Source organism: Lupinus angustifolius, chromosome LG09, assembly GCF_001865875.1.
Source record: "Lupinus angustifolius cultivar Tanjil chromosome LG09, LupAngTanjil_v1.0, whole genome shotgun sequence".
NCBI classification, from domain to species: Eukaryota; Viridiplantae; Streptophyta; class Magnoliopsida; order Fabales; family Fabaceae; genus Lupinus; species Lupinus angustifolius.
The window spans coordinates 17,962,917-17,986,268 of NC_032017.1; the positions used below are offsets into that span (position 1 = coordinate 17,962,917).

A 23,352-nucleotide genomic window follows, 5' to 3' on the forward strand; every position below is an offset into this window, starting at 1 on the left:
CCTTTTCTTTGATCAAGCTCATTGCCATGTTCATGATGGTCATATTTCTCCTCTCTGCTAGACCATTATGTTGTGGTGTGTATGGTGAGGTTACTTCATGTTTGATCCTTTGCTTCATGCAGAATGATTCGAATTCATTTGATGTGTATTCACCTTCTCCATATGTTCTTAGTAGTTTTAGTTGTCTACCACTTTCCTTTTCAGCCACTGCTTTGAAGTTTAGGAAGGCTTCAAATGCATTTCCCTTGGTTTTCAACACATCAATCCAAGTCATCTTGATGAATTCATCAACAAAGATTATGTAAAACATGTTGTCAGCCAAGGATTGTGAATCAAAAGGGCCACAAATATCTGAGTAGACAACATCTAGTGTCCCTCTTGATATCATACACACATCTACTTTGAAAGGATTTCTGGTTTGTTTTCCAACCAAGCATACTTCACACATGTTTTCAGGTAGTGAGGTGATTGGTAATCCAATCACCAATTGTTTGGTCCCCAGGTGATGTAGACTCCTGAAGTTCAAATGTCCATACCTTGAGTGCCATAACCAGCTTTCATTAGAGGTTTCCATAGTGGCTAGACACTGCACTTCAACTACTTTGATGTCAACTTGGAAGGTTCTGTTTCTTATCAATTTGCTTCTAATGATCAGGTTCTTTTCTGCATCAAATAATTCAAGTTTGTCATTCTTCATTAGAACACTAAAACCTTTCTCCACTAGTTGACCTATGTTGAGTAAGTTGCATTTCATGTTAGACACATAAAGAACATCTGTGATCATTGCCTTGGAGCCATTTTGTCTCATGATGATTACATTTCCCATTCCTTCCACCTCTAATGAGTTGTCATCAACAAACTTCACCTTGCTCTTCTTTGATAAATCAAAATTAGTCAACCATTCTTTGTGTTTGGTCATATAATTTGAGCATCTTGAATCCAAGTACCAAGATTCAGTTTGTGAGTCTCCACCACTTGTTGTTACCATAAAATTCAGAGGTTCTTAATCTGAGTCTTCTTGTGCTGCATAGACTTCTTCATGACCCTTTTGTCTTGCCTTTTCTACATGACACTCATAGGAATAGTATCTCATTTTGTGACAATTGAAGCACTCTACCTTTTTCTTATCAAACCTTTTACTATTTGCATTCATTCTTAACCCTCCTCTAGAAGATTCAGGCCAATCATGATTTAGTTTGTTCTTTTCTGAATTCAGAGGCCACCTTTTTCTGATGATTATTATTTCCCTTCCATTTTTTTGTCTTTCTTCCTATCATCTTCTTTGAAGTAGCTTGCCTTTAGTGCTTGTTCTGATTTCTTGATTGGACATATATCAAGCATTCTCATTTCATGTGCCTCAAGTGAACTTTGCAGCTCCTCAATCTTCATTTCATTAACATCTTTTGATTCTTCAATTGCTACAACAATGAAGTCAAACTTTTGAGGTAAAGATCTCATGATCTTTTCGATTATCATGAGATCTGTCACTTGTTCTCCAAACCCTTTCATCTAGTTAGTGATTGTTAACACCTTGGTGAAGTATTCACCTATCATATCTCCTTCTTCCATATACAGCAACTCATATTGTCTTCTTAGGGTCTGAAGTTTTACCTTTTTAATCTTCTCTCCCCCTACATAACTTCGAATCAGAGTGTCCCAAGCTTCCTTGGCAATGGTTGCATTCTGAATCTTCTCAAAGTGCACATCATCCACACATTGGTGAATTAATAATAGTGCTTTGTTGTCCTTCTTCTTGGCATTTTTGAAAGTTGCTCTCTGCAATTTAGTGGCATCAGTGTGTAATGGAAGAAATTCATCTTCTACCACATCACTTACTTCTTGAAAGCAGAAGAGCACCTTCATTTGTGTTCTCCATCTATCCCAATTTTTATCAGTGAGAATTGGGAGCCCCATTGATGGAAGATTGTTACCATTGCCCACCATTTTGAATTTTGTAGAGAGATTGTTCCTTCAATCAGTAAATCTGTCCTTCAACTTCAACTTTATGGACTCCACTGAATTGCTTCAATCACTAACTCCTTCGATCTGCACCAAGAATCATTCACCCTCAGTGAATCTTGATTTTCCTCAACATGGCCCTTTTTCGTGTAGCTCTGATACCAAAATTTGTTAGGGTTTGTTAGCAGAAAGAAGAGAAGAGAATATTGAAGTCAATGAAGAAGAGAGAATTAGAATAAGAGAGATGTATGAGTAGAATGTATATTTATTGTTCTTGCATAAATTTAATGTATGTCATTTATAGTAAGTAAAACATAACTAACTTTTGAATCTATCAAGTACTTTCTATACTTGGAAAGTCTTAACTAACTCTATTTTAGTTACATTTTATCCTACACTAGCTTGAGTTACAACTTCATTTCAACATTGACTACCTATACACGTAAACTTTGCTGGACTTACCTTTTCCCGTCATGAAATGTTATTAAATTGTTATTGGCAAAAATACATTTTCTCATAAGGTGAAAAAGTCAACTAATCTTGAAAGGTGAGTTTCATAATTTTTTGAGTATAAATTCTAGTATGTTTTTAAATTATAAACATAAATTCGGAAAAGAAAAAAACTAGTTTCTCAATCTTGGTTTGAACCGTATACATCCTCATTGAAGGCATTCATGTTCAAGCGTAGTAGAACCATTACGGGCGAAAAATTACTCCAACAAAATATTTCAATTACAACTTAAAGCTCAAACTCGATATTTTTCATTTAGTTAGAAAAATATCATTAGTAAATTTAAATACTTGTTGGTTATGGACACTTTTTAAACCATGAAAAAATGCATGTTCAGAGAGCACGAGATAGGTGATCTATTTGGTTGGTGTTTTCGTTTTCATAAAACAAGAGTAGATATATGAAAGAGAAGTCATAATGAATTAATTTGAGTAATACAGTGCATTGGTTCTTTTTATTAGATGTCACATTTGTACTGGATATTCATTTGGGCACCACAAGTTGGTACCACACTCACTCCATCCACGTGAACTATGTGAAGTGTGGTGGATTTTCTGAACTTTATACTACAGGAAAATACTTAAGTCCAAAACAAATACTTGGAGTTTATTTGCGAGTTGAGTTTTGGAAAAAATGAAAATGTTGGGAACCATGAAATACACTTTGAGATAATTTTGTAATTTTTTATTTCTCTCATAAACTCAATTTATAAACGGACCCTTAAAGTTTTTGTACATGACTTCAGTGATTTTACACAGAAGCCTCTCTAACTTGTGTATGTTAAATGTCAAGAGTTAGTCTGGCAGGTTACTTAACAGAGTAAGTTTATGTAAAAAAGAGAGCAATTTTTTTATACAGCAAGCTTTTAAAAATATCATATAACGATATAATGACGCGTTATTCAAACGAGTAAAAGCTCGTAATGAACTTGTAATAGTCGATTTTAAAATAAAACAAAATTAACATCAAGACATGATTAAAGACTAATAGAATTGAGCTCAGAAGTGTGTCAACGTTTGATATGTAAAATTTATTTGTGTCACTTAGTCGTGAATGTTTGCTGAGGCATGTAATATAACTAGCTCTTGGAGTATGAAAACATTCCTTCTCAACTGAACTTTTTTATCACAAAAATAGAGAGGCGTTTTTTTATTTTTAGTAGAGCCTTCACAAAGAAGTGATAAAAGCTTGATTTTCTAGAGAGTAATAATATATCCTCCTACAAAGAATAATGATATATATCACTTGTAAAACAATCATTAATAAACAAGAGAAAAATTATGTAGAGACGTATCTAACATATCATATTTGGAGTATTTATATTTTTTTGATGCTATCATTTAGAAGTAAATTTTAATTAGAATTAAATTTTTAATGTATTGTCAAGATTTTATTGGTTGTCTTGGCATAGATACATCTCTACACAAGTCTTTCCCAATAAACAAAATATCACTTTGTGACACATTACTTTTCTTACGGCTTAAGAGAATATACCATTTTCCCTCAACAAAACATGTTACTATCAATAATTTATAAGCTCATTGTGGCAAAAAAGATAGGTAAGTCACTAATGGTTTTAATAGTTGCTCAATAAGTTGCATTGTGTTTGTTCACCAATCAAGTACCATACATATTATGCAGCCATCCAGGAATAAAAAACGACTTCACAAAACAGACAGATTTCCATACAAGGTTTGTGTACTAAAATGAAATAACAGTACTCTACTAAAGCCAAACAATTCCCATTTCAAACAGAAGCTAGATATTAAAATTTCAATGGAATACCAACTTTCACTGCTTTGGCTTCACTTTAGTCAGCACGGGATTGCCCTGCTCGGGATGAGAGGATGATACCCACAATGAGGCCATAGAGAGCAAGAGCTTCAGCAAAAATCAAGATAAGAATCATACCGACAAACAGCTTCGGCTGCTGCGCATTAGCCCTGACAAAAGGGAATCACCTTACTCAGTGTCGAAGCATTCAGTAAACAAATAACATGTATATTGCAAAGATTCAAGGATAATATTAATATGATAGTTTAGTATGAGAAGCATGAACACACATGCACAAAAAATGTAAATAAACCAAGATGAGAAGACATTTACAAAATATAACATAGTTAAACAGCCAAAAGGGAATAAATTAACCATTAAATGGACAAGCCCTAAGAAACCAGATAAGTGTCTGAAAATCAACATTTCTTTGAAACAAAACTATATGAAATAAAGCTTAAGTTCCAAAGCAACAAAAAAACTTCAATGGAGTAAGTGGGTAAAGCCGTAAAGAAATAAGTGTTCATAAGCCAAGATAGATAACATAATTTGTAACGTATTTGACATATTCAACTTGAAAATTTTAAATAGGAGTAAAATTGGCCCTTGAAAATATCTCTCGCTCGCCATATAATTTGGTTGGAATTGAATGTTGAATAGTTTAAAAACTGAATTATATAACTAAACAAATCAAATTGCAACTTAATACATTTCCAAGTCCATGAAACAACATGACAGTTTATCCAAAGAATAACAAGTTTGTTAGTTTAAAGCACTACTTGAACACTGCATATTTTTTCAAGATCAAAATTGACCCAATTATCAACACATTACATTGGAAGATAAGGGATTGATTAGTTGAACTTGTGTCGGAAACCAAACTCAGTTAACATTGCATTTCATATTATTTACATGCTTCATTTATATCAAGCAATTACTTCTATTTTATTTTATTTTACTATTTCTTAGTCTTACCCCAATGATGCATTCAGGCACTGTTCACACAAGCTTTACTACAATTAAGAATAAGAGTACGAAAAAATAGAGTAGCAACTAAGAGCTCCTTCGGTAATTGATAAAGATCAAAACTGTATAAACAAAAAAACATTGTTTCAGGTCCAATTTGAAATGTTTGGCAAACCTGATTGTATTACGAAAAAGAGGGGGTTTTGGTACATTAACCTTGAAGTTTAAAAAAAACAATCTGATTCCTATGAAATCAATCACATTTCATTAACCTTGAAGTTTCAAACTTATTTAAAAAAACAATCTGATTCCTATAAATCAATCAGGTTTCAACCCGGCTGAACTATCTGCCAAACAAGCACCATAATATTAATATATACAAACAACTTCATATCCTTTGTTGTAATTTCCTATACAAAAGTGAATTTTGATACATCTCAAATGAAACAAATTATCTCAAAATCACTTCTCAGCAAACATATCCAAACAAAACAATCATTCTATCATAATCAATTATTTATACAACTACTCCATTTTTTTTTTCAAAACACAGCACAACAGATAATAAATAAAAAGAAAAGATACCTGACACCAGCATCACCAACAATACCAATAGCCATACCAGCAGATAGACCAGCAAGACCACAAGCAAGACCAGAAGACAAGTGAGCATAGCCATCAAATAGATAATAAGATTTAGCCTTAGGGTTAATACCAGTACTAATAATAACTGCAATAATCAATCCATAAATTCCAAGAACTCCAGCCATAACAACAGGAACAATTGATTTCATAACTAACTCAGGTCTCATCACACCCATAGATGCCACTCCAACACCACTCTTTGCAGTTCCATATGCAGCACCCATACCTATAACAAATCAAAATCAAAATCAATGAAATGAAATGAAATTTCATCGATTTAGTTATCGGAAAAAGTTGTGACTCACATGAGAAAACGAGAGCCGCGGCAGCGCCGAGGAAGCCGAAGAACGGAGCAGTTTCATCGCCGCTGAAACCTGTCATCGTTGTTTCGTTGATGAAAATTGAAGAGTGGTATTTGCAGAGATCAAGTTTTTGAAGTGAATGAATAATACGAAGATATTGTTATTTGATTTATTTGGATCGTAAAACAGAGAGTGGTTGTATTTTCTAACTTTACAGTAATGTCCCTTGTTTTCCTCTACTATAAATGGAATGTAAGTAAATTACTCAATAAAAATATGTTATTTTAAATTTTTAAGGATGTATTTGAATTAAAAGTGAAAGTCGGTGATGAGTTTTTTTGTTATAAGATTAATTATTAAAATAATTACCTAATCAGCGATTATAATAAAAAATTGATGATGTATTTTCATATATTTGTTGAAAATTAATATTAAAATAATGCATTTCTTTTACATTGTTTGAAAAAATTTCATTACTTTAATGTTTTTTAAAATGGGCTAATATTTAATAATACATTTTTCATGGTGTGTGACTATTGTTTACAAGAATTAAACTATTAACTTTTTTATCATAATGACAATCTAGTTGGATCTTGAATTATTAGACAAACATATTGCTCATATAAAACATATCAAATATGCTAAACCAATAATTGGAAATAAATAAATAACTCAACAAAAATATGTGACTCCAAATGTGTGTTAAGGGTGTGTTTGAATTAAAAGTGAAGTTAATTAATTTAAATAATTAACTTACTATTTAAAAATTATAATAAAAACTGATTATGCATATTGGATATTTATTTTAAAATAATATAAAAATAACTCATTCCATTTACATTGTTGGAAAAACTATATAGTTAAATATTTTCAATATGGGTCGACATCAAATTGATTTTATTTTTGAATGAATTTAATTGAAATAATTTATGTTTTGGTTTTTATTAATAAAATTGTAGATATCAATATCAAAATTTTAACCCAAAAAAACTGCACTTTATCACTCCAAAAAAACCATACTTTTGATATAAAATTAATTTTGTTTTAAAACTGTGTTCTCACCAAACCCACAAATTCAGAACTACTTCTTCTGTCTCTTTATATCTTTCTTTTTTTGAAGTTTACTAAATATAAGACATTTTATAATATTTAAGTCACATAAATACGTGTAGATTTTTCATGATTACACTTTATATTTATCAATCTATACATGTTCTAATAAATATTTCATTTCCATGTCAATGAAGGAAGGTGACTTGGGAATATTATATAATTTTTAGATAAATATATACTTTTCAAACACGATTTAAGATTTGCAACCAAACAGGCACCAAATACTTCAAAACATTCCATTCCTCTGAGTGTATCTTAAAATATAAACATAAATATCAATGTGCATAATTAATAAGAACTAACACATGCAGAATTCTTTGCTGTTTTTCATATTTAAATTTATAAATCAACAAGGTATTAGTCTAGTAATGTAAGTAAGATTTTAGATGACTAAAAAATAAATTTTTTAATTAATGACATTTGTTAGGATAAACAGGTGCACATCTTGAAATATATTAGTTCTTACGCATAATATAATAACATACACTTGGTAATACTAAAAAAAAATACTTAAATTTATGTTTTCATTAACCATCATTAATTTATTAATGCTAGATTTTAATCAAAATTAGTTATCAATGTTTTCTCCATGTTTAAAAATTATGAGTAAATATGAAGTTTTTTGTAAAGAAATAATTAAGTTGGAACGAAAAGAGTATTATTTTTATAATTTTGGTACCACATTTTTTTGTTTTTAATGTGTACCCAAGAGCTAATTTTAACTTTCATAAAAGAATCATTGATGCACATGAATTTAGTTAATGCGTCAATTTTTAATCCAAATTTAATCTTCTTTGTTAAGTTAAATGTGTTATTAGGCACGCTAACAAAATTCCAAAACTGACTAAAAAATCAACCGAATGCTAAGAAGTAAATATCTAGGTAAAAGTAATAATTAATTTTTTTTCGAATAATTGAACGTGGAAACATGATAGGTTAAACTTTGCATAAAAGCCTATATAATATATAGGAGTATGAGTCTAACACATTAGTCTGTTTAAAAAATTTCAAAGTCTATGTTTGGCATGTTTAAAAGTTTGGTCTAGTCTGTTAGCCTCTTTAAAGAACTATTATTGTTTAAAAAAATTCAAAGCCTAGGTTCAGTCTATTTAAAAGTTTGGTTTGACATGTTAGTATGTTTAAAGACATATTATACTATATGGTCATGAAATGACAAATTTACTTATGTAGTGTACTTTGACTACAATTTTACTATAATAGTGTAGATTTTGTGCTTATTACAAGAGTAGTGTATTTTTTCCTAAAATCGGCAACCACATGTACGATTCCAATTATTTTTTATCTTGGACCCACATAACTCGACAACAAGGCTGGAGTTTTATTTTTTTAGGGTTGCCTTTAGAAATTGTGGATGATGTTGGCGTTTTACATGCATACATATATATACATGTAAATCGTGTACCAAGTTGGAGTTTTTGTTTTAATTTTTTTAATACCAAAATCGTTTTTGGGATGGAGTTTTAGTATATTTTTTTATTCTTTTTTTCTACTATTGAGAATTGGCTGTGTAGTGGGAGTTTTAGGTTTTTAATATTTTTATTTTGCCCTAGCTAAATCGGCTATGGCAAAGGAGTTTCTTGTTCATATATAAAAATCTCAGAGAATATTGCAACAATAATAACAACAAAATATTACAATATTAAAATTTTAATACATTAAATCTCAGAAAACCTTAAAGACGTCAATGTGATGAAGTCCCACATGGGGGTGGTTTTCTCCTTCTTGGCGGTTGAACTCTTAATTGTTGTTCATTCCGCTACGGGATTCTCCCTCTACCACGTGTTGCCAATTCTGGCTCCTCCTCATCCTCATCATCCTCATGTTCATCAACATCTTCAACCACAACTTCGTCATCATTATTTTGCATAGCAAAAATGTTTGTGGACGGCGTAGTAGGACAATAATATTGTTGAGAATCATATGCCGACAATGGTGTAGTTGAAGTAATAGCAAACATTGATGGTAGTGGCATTTGAGAAGTTGATGCGAAATAACTGGATGAATAATTAAATTTCCAAAGTCATACGATTGTTGATGTTGTTGTTGAGGAGTAACTGAAGAAGTGTGTGTTTGAGAATGAGTATCCACTTCAGTTCGTTGCGGAGACTCAGTTTCCGGTATATGATAATAATGAGTAGGAGGAGGTTCATCAATGTGGGTAGAGTATGCATTGGGGATAGTTCAACCAATGCTCTCATCATTTCACGGCCAGATGAGAAGACGTCACATAAAGATTACGTGAGATTTATAAGTGAAGTTGGAGGACGACGTTGATCACAAATTCTTTTTGCAAAGGTGTACTGTAGAAAATTAGAAGTGAATAAATTGATTAAAGAGAAAGTTTAATTTATAAAAAAAAAAGTTACCATTCCATCCATCAGAGTGTGCTCCATATCTAGATATGTATCTTCTAGTCCTTTTGTAAGTATCACTGCATATACTCAGCGTAGTGGTTCAAAGGCATGGTATTTGCGTGTAAACAATCGACCACATAGTTATCCCAATTGCTCCATATTTGAATCCAACAATGATGCTTATGTGGCCAGTCACAATCAGTTTTGCCACGTAAGTCAACTTTGTGAAGTTTTTCACAATTCAGTGGATCTTGTGGAATTGGTTGACCAAAACCAAATTGCCTCATAACCCGATCAGTAGGGTGTCATTCTACAATTACGAAATAGATTAGTAGCACACTTAATTGGCTTTTCTCCGATATGTTTGGGAGGAATGACAGTTGGTAATATGGCATTCACGAAACTGGTAAAAATGTTAATAAAAAAGTTAACATAAAAAATATAGAAACATAATGAAAGTTTGGCTTATTATTCGTACATACAAATATACAAAATTTAAATACACCTGATCAACGCGCATATGGTCAAACATTGCACGTATGATATTAACAGCATATCCAGGGATGTTGGTGGCGATTAAATTTTGTGACCATCTATTATTAATCATTGTTAGTTAGTAAAAAAATTTGAAACAATTTTATTAACTAAAAATTTACATATAATGATAAAATTAATATATACCTTTTGACCAATGGAAAATAAGGTGTTGGGTCACGCAGTCTTGGTGCAAGATTTTCAATGCGATCATATGCCCATGATTGAAGGAGTAGCAGACATCCTCCAATCTCTTTTTGATCACTAATTATTGTTGCACGACATAGTCCTCGATAAAGACAAGCCAATACAGTCGAGCCCCAACTGTATTGGAATGTCTCCGTTAAGTCCTCGAGTAAAGGAAAATACATAAGGTGGACTCGATTACGTGATGTATCTGGCATGAGAAATCCCCCGATCATTCTCAGAATAAATGCTCTAGCGTGTTGTTCAATAACAACTTCATTAGCAATTTCAAGGAGTTTCACCCTCTGCCCCATTAATTCGTTACCTACTGAAACGACACCCAACAACTGGATGCAAAGTTCTTCCCAATCCGTACTTGTCACTCCGGTAACAACTTCTCCTTCTATCGGAATGCCAAGTTGGTAAGCCACGTCCTCAAGAGTGACGGTGGCCTCTCCACATGGAAAGTGGAAAGTATGTGTTTCTGGTCTTCATCTCTCGATCAATGCTAATAATAGATGATTGTTGATTTCTACTGCTCCAAGTGTCTACAAGTTACCAAAAGCAGTATTGCGGATAACTTGCAACACTAGTTTAGAAGGTAGTGATTGCCAGAAACAAGATCTAGGTCGAAAAGCACATTCAATGTCATTCTAGACATTGTTTGAGATATGATCATTTTGTATGGTAAGTAGTGAAATGTCAATTGGTCCTGGATACTCCATTAGAAATTATGTATATATGAAGATATGAATTTTGAATATAAAATTCTCTAATAGCATGTATTGTGGCTTCTTTAGATTCAAATTGCATCCCAACAAATAAATCATTGTTATTATTATTCATTAAACCACTTGTATGATCAAAATCACAACCAGCTTCAGAATTTGTGTTACGAAAAAATGATGATGGAGAACTATATGTCATCCTAGAAGATAAACCAACATCGACCTCATCCTCATCACTACATATTTCAATGTCTTCTTCATCACTAAAATCGCTAACGATATCTCTTAGAATAACCATCTATAATAAACAAAATAATAATATTAGAAAATTTAACAATAAATATACCACAGTTCATAAAATATAATAGCTCTACTAACCTCTAAGCAAATATCAATCTATACGAGAAGAAAGCTCTGAGACAAGTATAAAAGATGGCTGGGAAAAGTTTTAACAGAAATGTATTTAGGAGAAGAAGCTTCAGAACATATAAGTTTTTAGGAGAAGAAGATGAAAGTGTTGGATGATTATATAGTGTTAGGAGAGATACACCGGAAATAAAAAAACTCGTATTTGAAAACTCCTTCTTGAGTGACGAGTTATAAATAATTAGGGTTAAACCCTAAAACCTAAATATCCCTAAAACTCCTACCTGGTACACGATTTACTGTAAAACGCCAACACCATCCACAATTTCTAAAGACAACCCTAAAACTCCTACATGGTGCACGATTTACACACACATATATATATATGTATATATATATATATATATATGTATGTAAAACTCCAATGCTATGGACAATTTCCAAAGGAAATCTTAAAAAAATAAAACTCCAGCCTTGTTGCCGAGTTATGTGGGTCCAAGAGAAAAAATAATAATTGAAATCGTGCATGTGGTTGCCGATTTAGGAAAAATTACATTACTCTTACAATAAGTACAAAATCTACACTATTATGGTAAAATTGTAGTCAAATTACACTACATAAGTAAATTTGCCGTCATGAAATAGGCTATCATGTCTATATTTAAATGAACTTATAATCGTACTTTTAGTTAGGTCCAATTAGTTATAATAATTAAATTATATTTTTGTATACATTTTTATATTAATATTATATATATAATAATAATAATATTACTTATATTAAAATAATATAATTTCAATATTCTTATATAATATAACTAAATAGGTTAGTAGGTTAGGTTTAACATGTCTTTTATGTGGCTTAAAGTCTGGTCTATTAAGTTAAATAAACTTTTTAGAAAGCTTGAGTGTGACATGTTCATGAAAAAATCTGGTTTAGCCTATCCTGTTATAGGTCAGGTAATAAATCTCTGATATGCCTGGTATGTTTCCACCTTAAGTATAACTAATAATATCTCCTTACTATTTGGGTAAAAAATTAAAAAAAGTTATGGTGAGTCGTTTTTACTCCCAACAAATTTCGTTATTAGAAACAACATTTGACGTTTTAATCTATATAATTATACAATAAAACCTCATATCATTATATTAACATCTTCTTAGTAAATGAGTAATAAGGTAACCATTTTACCAGTCTGCCAGGTTACTCTCATTGACTTAGAGCTTATAAATCATAAGATTTTTTTATATAAATTTTATCTAACCAGCATCTTATTTTTTTTTTAGTAAAATGAGATATCTATTTGTGTTTGGTAAAGATACCCATTGTTTCCTTCTCTTTTTATGCTAGTATTAAATCCCCATCCGATACAAAAATCTACAAGGAAGACTTGACTCGTGTAACTAACATAATCTATATAATTTGAAAGCTTAGATTAATGCCAATATTATACTTTATTTTTTCATGCTCCTCTTCATATATATATTTTAATAATCATCCATATCATAACTGTTATTATTTCTAAAGGAAAACCTTTAATTTTGATCAATGATTATAAAACAATCCGAGGATGGGATCCAGGAGATAAAACAATATTCTAATTTTTGCTTAAATTTGGTAATGATAGACACCATAGGTAAAAATATAATTAATTTTTTTGTACTACTAAAAATATCTCATCAACCTATGGATAAAGAATTAATTTATTTCGAGATATGTGATTGCTCATTCCAATAAGTGTCAATCACATGAATTGAATCATTAACTTTATGTTCATCTTACATATCTAGTAGAGCTTTACAAAACTAACCAATATTTTGTAATAATATAATTGATTGATGACTGTATCTTTATGAAATACATGCAAGTACTATGAGTGTACCAGTAGAGATACTGTTTAAATCATTTTTATATTATGAGATATTGACTTATATATTATTTGGACACTTATTTTTTATGTAGGAGTGATCAGTGTACTAAAAGTATAGAAATTAGGAGATTTGTATAGATATAGAAAAGTAAAGAATTACTTATATAATTTCACTAAAAGTAATGAAGAATTAGCGTAATTTACTCTTAATATTTACCCTGAGTGATTATTTGACAATAAAGTATAGAATCTCCTTCAAAAGAGCCCATTTAATAACATTTGAAAATCACTGGAGATATATATATTAAAAAATTCACAACATTTAAGCGGCAAAACATAATACACACATTTAATAGTTATCCACGGTAATCACATATGCCACATAGTACTATATTAAAAATTAATGACTATTTTGAACCAAATATATATCTCCATTCACGAAATAATCATATTCAAGACCGAAATAATTGAAGAAATAAATTTTATTGATTGAAATTGATTTATCAATTTTCAGTGAGTTTACAAAATAATCATGCTTTTAAATAAGCATTACAAAAGGAATCTTAGCCCAACAAAATAAACACAAAGTGGATAATTGAATCAATTAACTAAATCGTTTAGCAAAATATTTAATTTATGAATATGTGTAAAGTTCAACAGTCACATCCATCTCCAATATGCTATGTCCTTCATTGTTTCCCTCCACCATGTACCTAGCATATTCACCCATATGAAGAAGAACTGTGTTCAACAAATCAAGCGAGATAGGGCAAGAGGAGAAGGTTCCATACAAATATGCCATAGTAACACTATCAGGGTCTATTTCTTCGAAATCATCACAATCACATAATATGTTCCATGGAATAAAAAAGGTGTGGTTGAATGAGGTTGAGGTTGGTGTAGTAGAGTTTTTTATGTGAACATGATGGGTGTAGCTAAAGTTAACGTAGAAGCGTTCACGTAGAGGAAAGTTTTGTGGGATGGAGTTTTGGCTAGGTTCTACAATTTCAACAGTATAGAAAGGATTTATAGTGGAGGCCATGGAAGAATAAGAATGGTGTATGATATATATGATTAGAAGAGAGGGTGATAATTGATTTCACTCGCAATCAATTAACTTTAAACTGAGCAAAATAGAGAGATATTGAGTTTCTTTTATAGGCACAAGAATAACTAAAATATGTTGACTCTATAATCAAGTAAACTTATCAACTAAAAATATTTAATCGAATTATATCAATTAAACTATTATCTTGGTCCTAGATATTTGGTAAATATTATCTTACTTTAATCTTCTTAGTTCTTACATCTTCATAGAGTAAAATATTTGGAAATTGTACTCTCTATATTATTCCACTATCTTGTTAAAAGTCGGAAAGGTAAAAGAAATTAAGAATTAGTGTGATACATGATATACTCATTAATGACAAATTTTCTATCGCATATATTTTGACCATTTTTTCTGTAACTATTAATACTTAATGACAAATTAATATGTATTTCCTTAACTACTCAATTATATATGGGAACGGAGTATCTCCTGGTACAAGGAGATAAATTATCTTCTTCTGCTAGTGAAATCATGACATGTGTCATATTTCATCATTTTTTATAAAAATATTTTTAAAAATAAACAAAATAGCACACATATCATATTTTTACTGACTGGAGGAGATAAGTTATCTCCTGATATAAGGAGATACATTATTCTCATTATATATATATATATAATATATATATATATATAATATTTCATTTCAAGGTACTTTATTTGCTATTTTAACTTTAATTTAGGACAAAAAAATTTGTTTTTTACTAGATGGAGAAGGGAATATGGCTTATAGACCAAAGTTTTGATAATTCGGTTAATCTCAGGGGATGGGAGAGTTTAGATAAAGAAACCATATATGGTTATCATTTAAAAGTTTTTATATGGTTAATTATCATGATTCCACAATTCTATTTATATTTTTACAAATATCATCTCTAAAAAATATATTATGATAAGATAATATAATATATTGAAAGATTAAGGTTAATATAAGGTGTGATGTAGAGCCAGAATCCCTTGGACCCAAATAGATTAGATGAAGTAAATCCTCTCAGATTCTTTGTTTTTTAAATTGACATGGTCAATTATCACAATCTCATCACTCATTTACGAGAATACAGTATCCTTTCATCAATTATTTTCTTCAACCATTAAAATTATGATATATGTACTACTCATTTTAGTTTTTAGAAATATTTTTTATAAAAAATAATAAAATAGGACATTTGTTATAATCTTAGTAATAGAAAGTGATAACTTATAACCTGATTTGAGTAGATATTTTATTTTCTATATTTATTTTATCATTACTTATCTATAAAATGCACAAAAATACATTGAATAGGGTAACTATAAGATAATAGTCAATCAAATTTTCCGATTTGCAGTATCATAAAATGAAGCAGCATCAAATATTTGGTGGAAATAAGCTTAAACAAGTTTTAAGACACCGAAGATTTGACAATAGATGCTAATTTTGTGAGTTGAATTTTGAGGGGAATTAAAAAGTTCCCCTAAATTTTATCTCTTTTAAAAGTAGTTATTATAAACTATTTTTTTTATAATTACCCTTCAATTTTTTAATTAGTGAAATTAGTCTATATATAACTATATTGTTAGATTACTCATAGAAACCATTGCAATTAGATTTATAAGAGTGACAATTTAGTCAATATTAGTATTAAAAGGAAACCATTTTCAAAATACATAATTAATTGAAAATGAGAACATAAGTAAACTTCACAATTAAAAGTGGTTAATACAATATATTATTATATGTACAAAAATAAAATAATAATCTAATGGTTGAGATTAAAATAATATGTTAGAAATTTCATTGCAATTAATTTAAAATTACCTTTATGCAGAGAGCAATTTTATTGATAGTTAAAATTTAAAGGATAATTATGGAAAAAATACTTCATAATAACTATTTGCAAAAGCATAAATTTCAAGTTGGTTTTCTAGACTTTTCCAAAACTCAAATTCAAATAAAAATGGATTATAGGAAAACCCAAAGATGAAAGAAGCTAGGCCTATAAATAAAAACCCACAGGAAAGCGCACGAAAGCTCTAGAGACTGAGAGAGAGTGAACGCAGAATCTATTACCTTGAATTGAAGGCGTGGCATCAATTATCGTTACCATAGTAGTGAAAGAAAGAAAGATAACGAAGCAATGTTCTTCTTCTTTGCAGGTGGGTTAGAGCAACAGGTTCGGCAGGTGGTGAAATCAGGTGTGGGAAGGTGTATGAATTGTACCTCCACCGTTGATCTTGTTCAATACGACAAGGTTCTCAAACTCTTCTTTGTTCCCGTTTGGCGCTGGCCTGGAAAGGACACACTCTTGTATTGCGATAATTGCAAACTCATGTTTCCTCAATCTCACTCCTTGCCACCGCCACCGCCACCGCCAACGACGGCGTTCTCTGATTCCTTGCGGTGCAGGTTTTGCGACCGCACTGTGGAGGCCGACTTCAAATTCTGCCCCTTCTGTGGTTCTGACTTGTAAACCAATTTGGCGCGAGTGTTGGGATTCTTCAGGGGGAAATTTGTGATCTATTATTGTATGAATAATTTCTCATGACACCTGAGTAGTAAAGTATGCCTTGTTTGTATTGTGTGTATCGAAATACTCCATGTTGTTGTTCAAATAATGCTGTATTTCTCTCTATTTTATTAATTGAAATAAGAACTTAGATATGGGAACACGAATACAGTCCCACAAAAAGTGTTATTCTTGGTTGAGAAAATATATTTAAATTAAAATTTTAATAATTAATTATTTTTCTGATCAATTACGGTGACAGTATATGTCCACCCCTTAGATATGGGCATATATTTGAATGCATGCTGAAAACAGTTTCTCCACTTATAGATAAAACGGTCTCTTCTTTCGGAAGTAAAACTACTTGCATCTACTCTTCCCAAACTACACTAGTTGGGAGTATGGCACCGGGTCTCCCCTTTTAACAAAATAGTTTCATCCATATAGACCTCATTCTTTTACTGGTAATTGTATTTTTGCAATAAAATCTACCCTATAAATGTACTGTAGCTTCTTAGCATATCTCATGACTAGAGAACTTTCAACAAAGTTCTATGATTTGAGTATTAATTGGAGTAGGTTCAGAGGTACTATACTCTATAATTAGTAGTATGTTAACATTAGATTAAAATGTTGTCTTAAAGTACAACAAACCCCATTAGTAGAGGTGAATATAATAGGTAAAAATTGAATCTGATACTGTACACAAAAAATAAAATAAAAAAGGAAAAAAAAAGTGGGAAGAGTCAAGAGTACTGTTCTGTCAATCTACAAAGGGACAGCCTCTTATCAACTCAAGTGTTCCCAGGTGGCCTTATGGGGATGATGGAGAGGCATGGACAGTTCCAAGAGCCTTGAGTTAAAAAATCCTTCTGAGTCTAAGAAGCATGAATCAGAGATATATAAAAATCTTTATTTCATTCATTGTTTCTGCTAAAGGGTAGTTCCTTAGCTCCTTGCTCTAATGCATCTCTCCATAATCTGTACCTTACCCCAAGTTTGTCATAGGATACCGGAAAATTCCATATATTTGCACCATTGTTCATCCGCTCTTGCTGCCCTAACACTAGCCTCAGATCCTCATTCAGTACCTTTAATAAGTAAAACATAAACTCATCAATAAGCAAAAGTTGAAGGAGTAGGAGTACATCTGCTGTCCCAAAAAGTGTGTTACTTACTATGATTGGTTGAAAAAAATTTATTAAGTTAGAAGTTTAATAATTATGTTTTTTCTGACCAATCACGACAAGTGACACAGTTTGTGAAATAGAAGATATGTTCCCGTCATTCACACAACATTATATAATGCAACAAAATGATAAGAAACTATGTATTTCATTGAAATTGAATGTAATTGTGCATTCATGTTCCAAAGCACTTGCTTGTTCTGCAAAATGCCTCCAGAGATATTGCATAAAAGGAACATGTTTAAGCAAAGGAGCGAAATCCAATGACATTCTGTATAGCAATCTTGTTTTTTGTTTTGAGGATGGTAAGCAGACATGAAGTTGGTGCAGATGTGTTGCACACTGACTTGTGTTTTGTCCTTCCAGTTTACCAGGCTTTGAAATTCCGATGGTCGATAGAACCATACAAGGTGGTTTAAACTCCATATCAATGGGGTAGGGATCCCAGTATCCTTGCATACCAGATGAAGGTGTCAAAAATTTCACCAAGCTGCAAGTTCAAATTCATGCAAAGAGACTTAGTGAGCTAGAAATATGTTATTTCATATCATAAGATAAAGTTTAGACTTATAACTAAAAAAATGAACTTTTCCACTCATGCACAATTTCAATAACAAAGTATGACATGCTGAACTATCACATCACAAAAAACATTTTGATCCTTTCATCACAGGTATTATTCATTTTAAAGGGTATAGACTGCAACTAACCTTGGAACACTCCATCCCTTAGCGAAAGTTGAAGTGTGAGTAAAAGGAGCATGAGCAAGATCCAAAAGGTTGTCCAAAAGTAACCCATGTTCAACCGGAAGTTCCATGACAATCTGAGACATACATGTGAAGAGCCACCAAGTAAGAAAATGCAGATTTTTTTTCTTTTATCAACCATACGATTGTAATTCTTTCTTCTTGCATCAAATGGTAATGCCTAAAGGGACATATTATATTCAGAAGTATAACAAACCTCAGCATGTACTACAAACCCAGAAGGAGGTAGTAAAGATGGAAGTGTGGCTGTTGGGGGGTCACTGCCAGGCCAAATCCAGATCATCCCTTCTTTCTCGAAACACGGAATTGACTTTATCTTCACGTTTAGTTGTTGAGTAGATGGCATTTTCTCACATTTTCCATCAGTGGCGTATTCCCAGCCTGATATCCAGCCATTATGTAATTTTAGAGTCTACAGTTTCAGTGTACATAAATCTGTGGGTTATGCCATGTGATATTGTACATACATTATGAACAAGTGCATAGAACTCATTGGAAGATTATAATCATATTTCTTGAAGAACATGTGAAACTTTGCAGGGGAAGGTTAAGGTTTCGTTGAAAAGACTACTAACCATGGTATGGGCATCGGATACGACCCTCATTTACAGAACCAAGGTGCAAAGGACATGCTCTGTGTGCACATGTATTCTGGACACATCCAGGTTCCCCATTCTTCCCTCTGAAGATAACCCATGGTTCCTCAAAACATTCTATTGGGACCTGAAACACAAAAGGAGTAACACAGCTTACGAGAATTCACATTTAGATTAGAGAAACATTTTCATTTACAAATCAAAATGTGCCACAAAACGGCATTTTACTAGCCTCGCCCAAAACCCACTTTAGAATAGCCAAATCGGGTGAGAGATTAGGGTAGAAACCTTAAGTTCAACTCCCTTCGAGTTGATTTGAATTGATCGAAATAAATCACACAAATATTGTAAGTATGTGAAATTAAATATTAGAAAAAATTGATATTGACTTACCATGGTATCATCCTTTAGGCCTGTTGAAAAAGCAACCGGATACCAGAAATTCTTCAAATTCGAATGGTACGACTGAACTGGGCCTGATACATTCAATCTTTTCTGTGGTTTCCTTCTCTTTTCGATATCTACAGATTTTGGAGAAGTACTGGGAGGAGAGGATGTCATGGCGACTTCAGCTGTGCTTTTTTCTTGCAACAACTTGTCATTTACCAATTCTTCCAGGTAAGCTAGTTTATCTAAAGCAGTGCCAACCCTTGCTTCAGATATATGAACCTGTTATTCATTATGTTGCATAAATATAATATCAGGTTAATACGTAATAAACAACTTCGAGCCAAGCTGATAATCTAAGGAAATCTCAGCTTCAAGTCATGCTGACTAGTCTATTCCTGCGAATATTCTATACCTGCTTGTGTGCTTGGGCTAATTCTTCTTGCAACTCAGCTAGCTCCTTTTTCATGGTTCCTATTGACTTGTATTCCCGAGCGAGAGGATTAAGAACTTCCACCACCTACAACCATATTTTTCGGGAGGTATAAATCAGTCGTAGTAAGATGCATAGTTCATTAATTGAAAAAGGGATAGTATCAACTATCAAGAAACAAATTTCACGAAGGTGAAACTCAAGAAAGACCATAATCCATTCAAGCATCAACTTGATTCTAACATATATAATAATAATTTGAATCAGCTGAAACCTTTTCGTGGAGGAGCACGATAGTAAGTACGTCTTGCCGAGCTCGCCAATCCAAGTACTGAATATCATATCTAGCCACTTCTATGGCTTGATATACATCCAAAAGTTTCCCTTTATACTGTGGTATTTTAGATCTCGGATCCTCTACATCAAAGAGTGCACCCCATGCATTTTTCTTCTCTCCTTCTCCAAATACAGCATACACACCAAATCTACCTTTCAAACCCTGAAATTTGACGTGCCCACAAAATCGTAAGCTAACATATATTCCTTCAAGTATGATAGGTCCATAAAGTATAGTTCATATCAAGGAGAAACTTGATATATTAACTGCTAATAACTAGAGGCCTGCGAAAGCACAGACACTTCAAAATAGTTGTCAAGTGCATGGATACATACCAGTTTCGGACACTTTTGGATACTACTAACTATATTCTACAACTTTTTACAATTAATTTTTAATTATACCATTATAGAGAGAAATGCCACGATAATTAGATGAATATTAGTATTTTATCTTGTTTACAATATCCAATGCTAACTTTTAAAACGTTTTCCCAATTAATTGGTGCTTGTATGTTAACCTTGTATTAATTTTATACCTTCTATTGTAGTCATGTCTATAAATGCTTAAAATTTATTGTATTGTTCATGTCACATCATACTCATGCTTCTTAGCTAGATGTTTAATAAGAATACAAGATTCAGGGGCATTTACTATTCACTTCTGTAATTTGTAACATATAAAAGTTGACAATTTTACTTCCTACAAATCAAACTATCTTTATCAGTCACTTTTTCATCTTCTATCCCTCTCCATGTCTCATAAAACACATCAACTTAGCTGTCAAATAACATTATTCTTTACTACTTAATGATCAAACCTGCAAGAAACAATGTAACTTAAAGCCAAACATTGCACTACAAGACTCAACGGAACTAAAATCTATCATACCAAATTTCCATCTTGAACTCAATTACGTTCATGTAAATATTTGTGGAGTATATTAGGATCAACAAATTTCCTTCTAAGTCTAGCATGTACCTTATAAGTTATATCTTGACCACCACACAACATCATTTCCATTACCAACTAACTTCATGTCACAAAAATTTAGTTTTAGTTTCACCTTCTAGAACAAGCACCCAACAAAAGATAGTAGCAAAATACTAGAATTAAGAAATGAAAGAAAATAAAACAAAAAAGGGTACCCTTTTGGCTTCAAACTTGGATGCTCTATTATAGAATATTGGTAGAGTGAGAGCTGAAGCAGTAGCTATAGCATTCATTGGTGGTGCAAAAGTAACAAAGAGAGAGAGAGAAAGAAACTTAGAAAAACGTAAAGAAATATTAATTTGAGTTTGATTAATTATGAGGATTTTTATTTGTTGATAAGAGGTTGTTGCTTCGCGCGATCTTGGTTTGGTATCTGATGCCACGTGGATACATTGGATTAGCACGTGGATGTTGTTTCTTCCACATGTTGTCTGGTGTTCTTACAAAAGTGAGGCCTTGAAATCTTGCCAGCTAGGATTGGGAGATAACTTCTCTATCCTCTATGCGCTGTGTCTTTTGTCCTTTTATGTTTTGTGTTAGATTTTTACTTTTCAAAAATGTTGTCATTGGTAATTTTTTGTAGTAACAAGTTATCTTTATATCTTTTTCTGGTAAGGAACTAATCTCTTTTGGCATGTGGTTGTTTCTCCAAATAAATGTTGCTCCAAAAAATTGAGTCCTTAACATTTTAGTCATCATAGAAACTTAGTGAAATCATACACCACTATACCACCATATTATTTGTATTGCAATTGATATTTGATAATGATTAGGTGAAGAGATTCTTGTGGATGAAAATTGGTATTATAATAATTCCTACTTTCAATGCCGATGCATTTTTATGCGTGTTTTTATTTAGTAATATAAACTTTATGGAAGAAATTCATCAATATGGGGTGGTGGCGCAGTTGGCTAGCGCGTAGGTCTCATAGCTTCTGAGTGATCCTGAGGTCGAGAGTTCGAGCCTCTCTCACCCCAAAGCAGCACCTTTTTCTGCCTCCTAATTCTCCCTTTATGTCATATATTAGCTTGTTTCTGAGTCAGCGATGCAGGTATCATTATATCATTAAACAACTTCACGTTATATAATTAAAAAAGGCAATCAAATTGAATCTTCAAATGGAACTGCATTTAAATCATGAAAGGGGTTGAACCAGAAGTTAACATCATCAAAAAAATGATGAGGTGGCTTAAGATGGATAATGCAACATGGGTCGATGTGGTCTTTTCTTTCTCACTTCAACTTTTATGTATAATAAATAGTTATCTATGATGTAATTAATGGATACAACAACCAAAACTTTGTATTCACCCAAAACCTCTTTGTGGGTGCTTATGCTATAAATAGTCAGTTATAAGCTTGGCTAAGCTTACAGGATTAAAGAACACTTTATGATATGGAAATTAATAAAACACATATTAAAATAAATGCATACTCCATATTAGGGGTGAGCATGAGCTGGATTGGGACAGGTTAAGGCTTGTCCTTACCCGGCCCTAAATACCGGTCGGGTCATTTTTTGAACTCAGACGCGACCTTAGACTCGAAGCTAACTCGACTCTAAATATCATTCGGGTCAATCTTTAAATTCGACCCGACCCTAAACCCGATTAAATATAATGCGCACTCATTTTAGATAAAGACTATCAATATTATTTATTATTATGAATATTTAAATTGACATATAAATGATAATGTATATCTATATTAATAATCATGTATATA

The 23,352-nt window shown here is 31.9% G+C and overlaps 3 protein-coding genes and 1 non-coding gene across 6 annotated transcripts; 2 read left to right on the forward strand and 2 right to left on the reverse strand.

Moving 5' to 3' along the window:
* LOC109357460 (V-type proton ATPase 16 kDa proteolipid subunit-like) lies at positions 4,027-6,312 on the reverse strand. The gene is made up of 3 exons (XM_019601426.1): positions 6,160-6,312; positions 5,795-6,080; positions 4,027-4,413 (listed from the first exon to the last, which is right to left on the reverse strand). The coding sequence occupies exons 1-3, from the start codon at positions 6,233-6,235 to the stop codon at positions 4,281-4,283; spliced, it is 495 nt and encodes a 164-aa protein (XP_019456971.1). The 5' UTR covers positions 6,236-6,312; the 3' UTR covers positions 4,027-4,280.
* On the forward strand, positions 16,484-17,081 carry LOC109356354. 3 transcript variants are annotated; one of them, XM_019599678.1, is made up of 2 exons: positions 16,484-16,887; positions 16,953-17,081. In XM_019599678.1, the coding sequence occupies exons 1-2, from the start codon at positions 16,558-16,560 to the stop codon at positions 16,953-16,955; spliced, it is 333 nt and encodes a 110-aa protein (XP_019455223.1). In that variant the 5' UTR covers positions 16,484-16,557; the 3' UTR covers positions 16,956-17,081. The 3 variants fall into 3 exon arrangements, with proteins under 3 accessions (XP_019455223.1, XP_019455221.1, XP_019455222.1); XM_019599676.1 differs by having other exon boundaries at positions 16,485-16,896; positions 16,954-17,081; XM_019599677.1 differs by having other exon boundaries at positions 16,485-16,890; positions 16,956-17,081.
* LOC109355771 (chlorophyllide a oxygenase, chloroplastic-like) lies at positions 17,555-21,932 on the reverse strand. Its single transcript, XM_019598981.1, has 9 exons — positions 21,782-21,932; positions 20,571-20,795; positions 20,279-20,383; positions 19,870-20,145; positions 19,456-19,603; positions 19,077-19,261; positions 18,824-18,936; positions 18,309-18,603; positions 17,555-18,017 (listed from the first exon to the last, which is right to left on the reverse strand). Exons 1-9 carry the CDS (start codon positions 21,857-21,859, stop codon positions 17,844-17,846), a joined length of 1,599 nt encoding a protein of 532 aa, XP_019454526.1. The 5' UTR covers positions 21,860-21,932; the 3' UTR covers positions 17,555-17,843.
* On the forward strand, positions 22,520-22,604 carry TRNAM-CAU. The gene is given in 2 exon segments: positions 22,520-22,557; positions 22,569-22,604. It is a non-coding gene; the product is annotated as a tRNA-Met (tRNA).

Coding starts and splice junctions, on each gene's coding strand:
- LOC109357460 (XM_019601426.1), bottom strand. CDS start 6,235: ATGACAGGTTTCAGCGGCGATGAAACTGCTCCGTTCTTCGGCTTCCTC. Junction 6,081..6,159: donor CGCGGCTCTCGTTTTCTCAT/GTGAGTCACAAC, acceptor GATTTGTTATAG/GTATGGGTGCTGCATATGGA. Junction 4,414..5,794: donor GTTGGTGATGCTGGTGTCAG/GTATCTTTTCTT, acceptor CCCTTTTGTCAG/GGCTAATGCGCAGCAGCCGA.
- LOC109356354 (XM_019599678.1), top strand. CDS start 16,558: ATGTTCTTCTTCTTTGCAGGTGGGTTAGAGCAACAGGTTCGGCAGGTG.
- LOC109355771 (XM_019598981.1), bottom strand. CDS start 21,859: ATGAATGCTATAGCTACTGCTTCAGCTCTCACTCTACCAATATTCTAT. Junction 20,146..20,278: donor TAGCCCAAGCACACAAGCAG/GTATAGAATATT, acceptor AATGAATAACAG/GTTCATATATCTGAAGCAAG. Junction 19,262..19,455: donor TATCCGATGCCCATACCATG/GTTAGTAGTCTT, acceptor GCTGGATATCAG/GCTGGGAATACGCCACTGAT.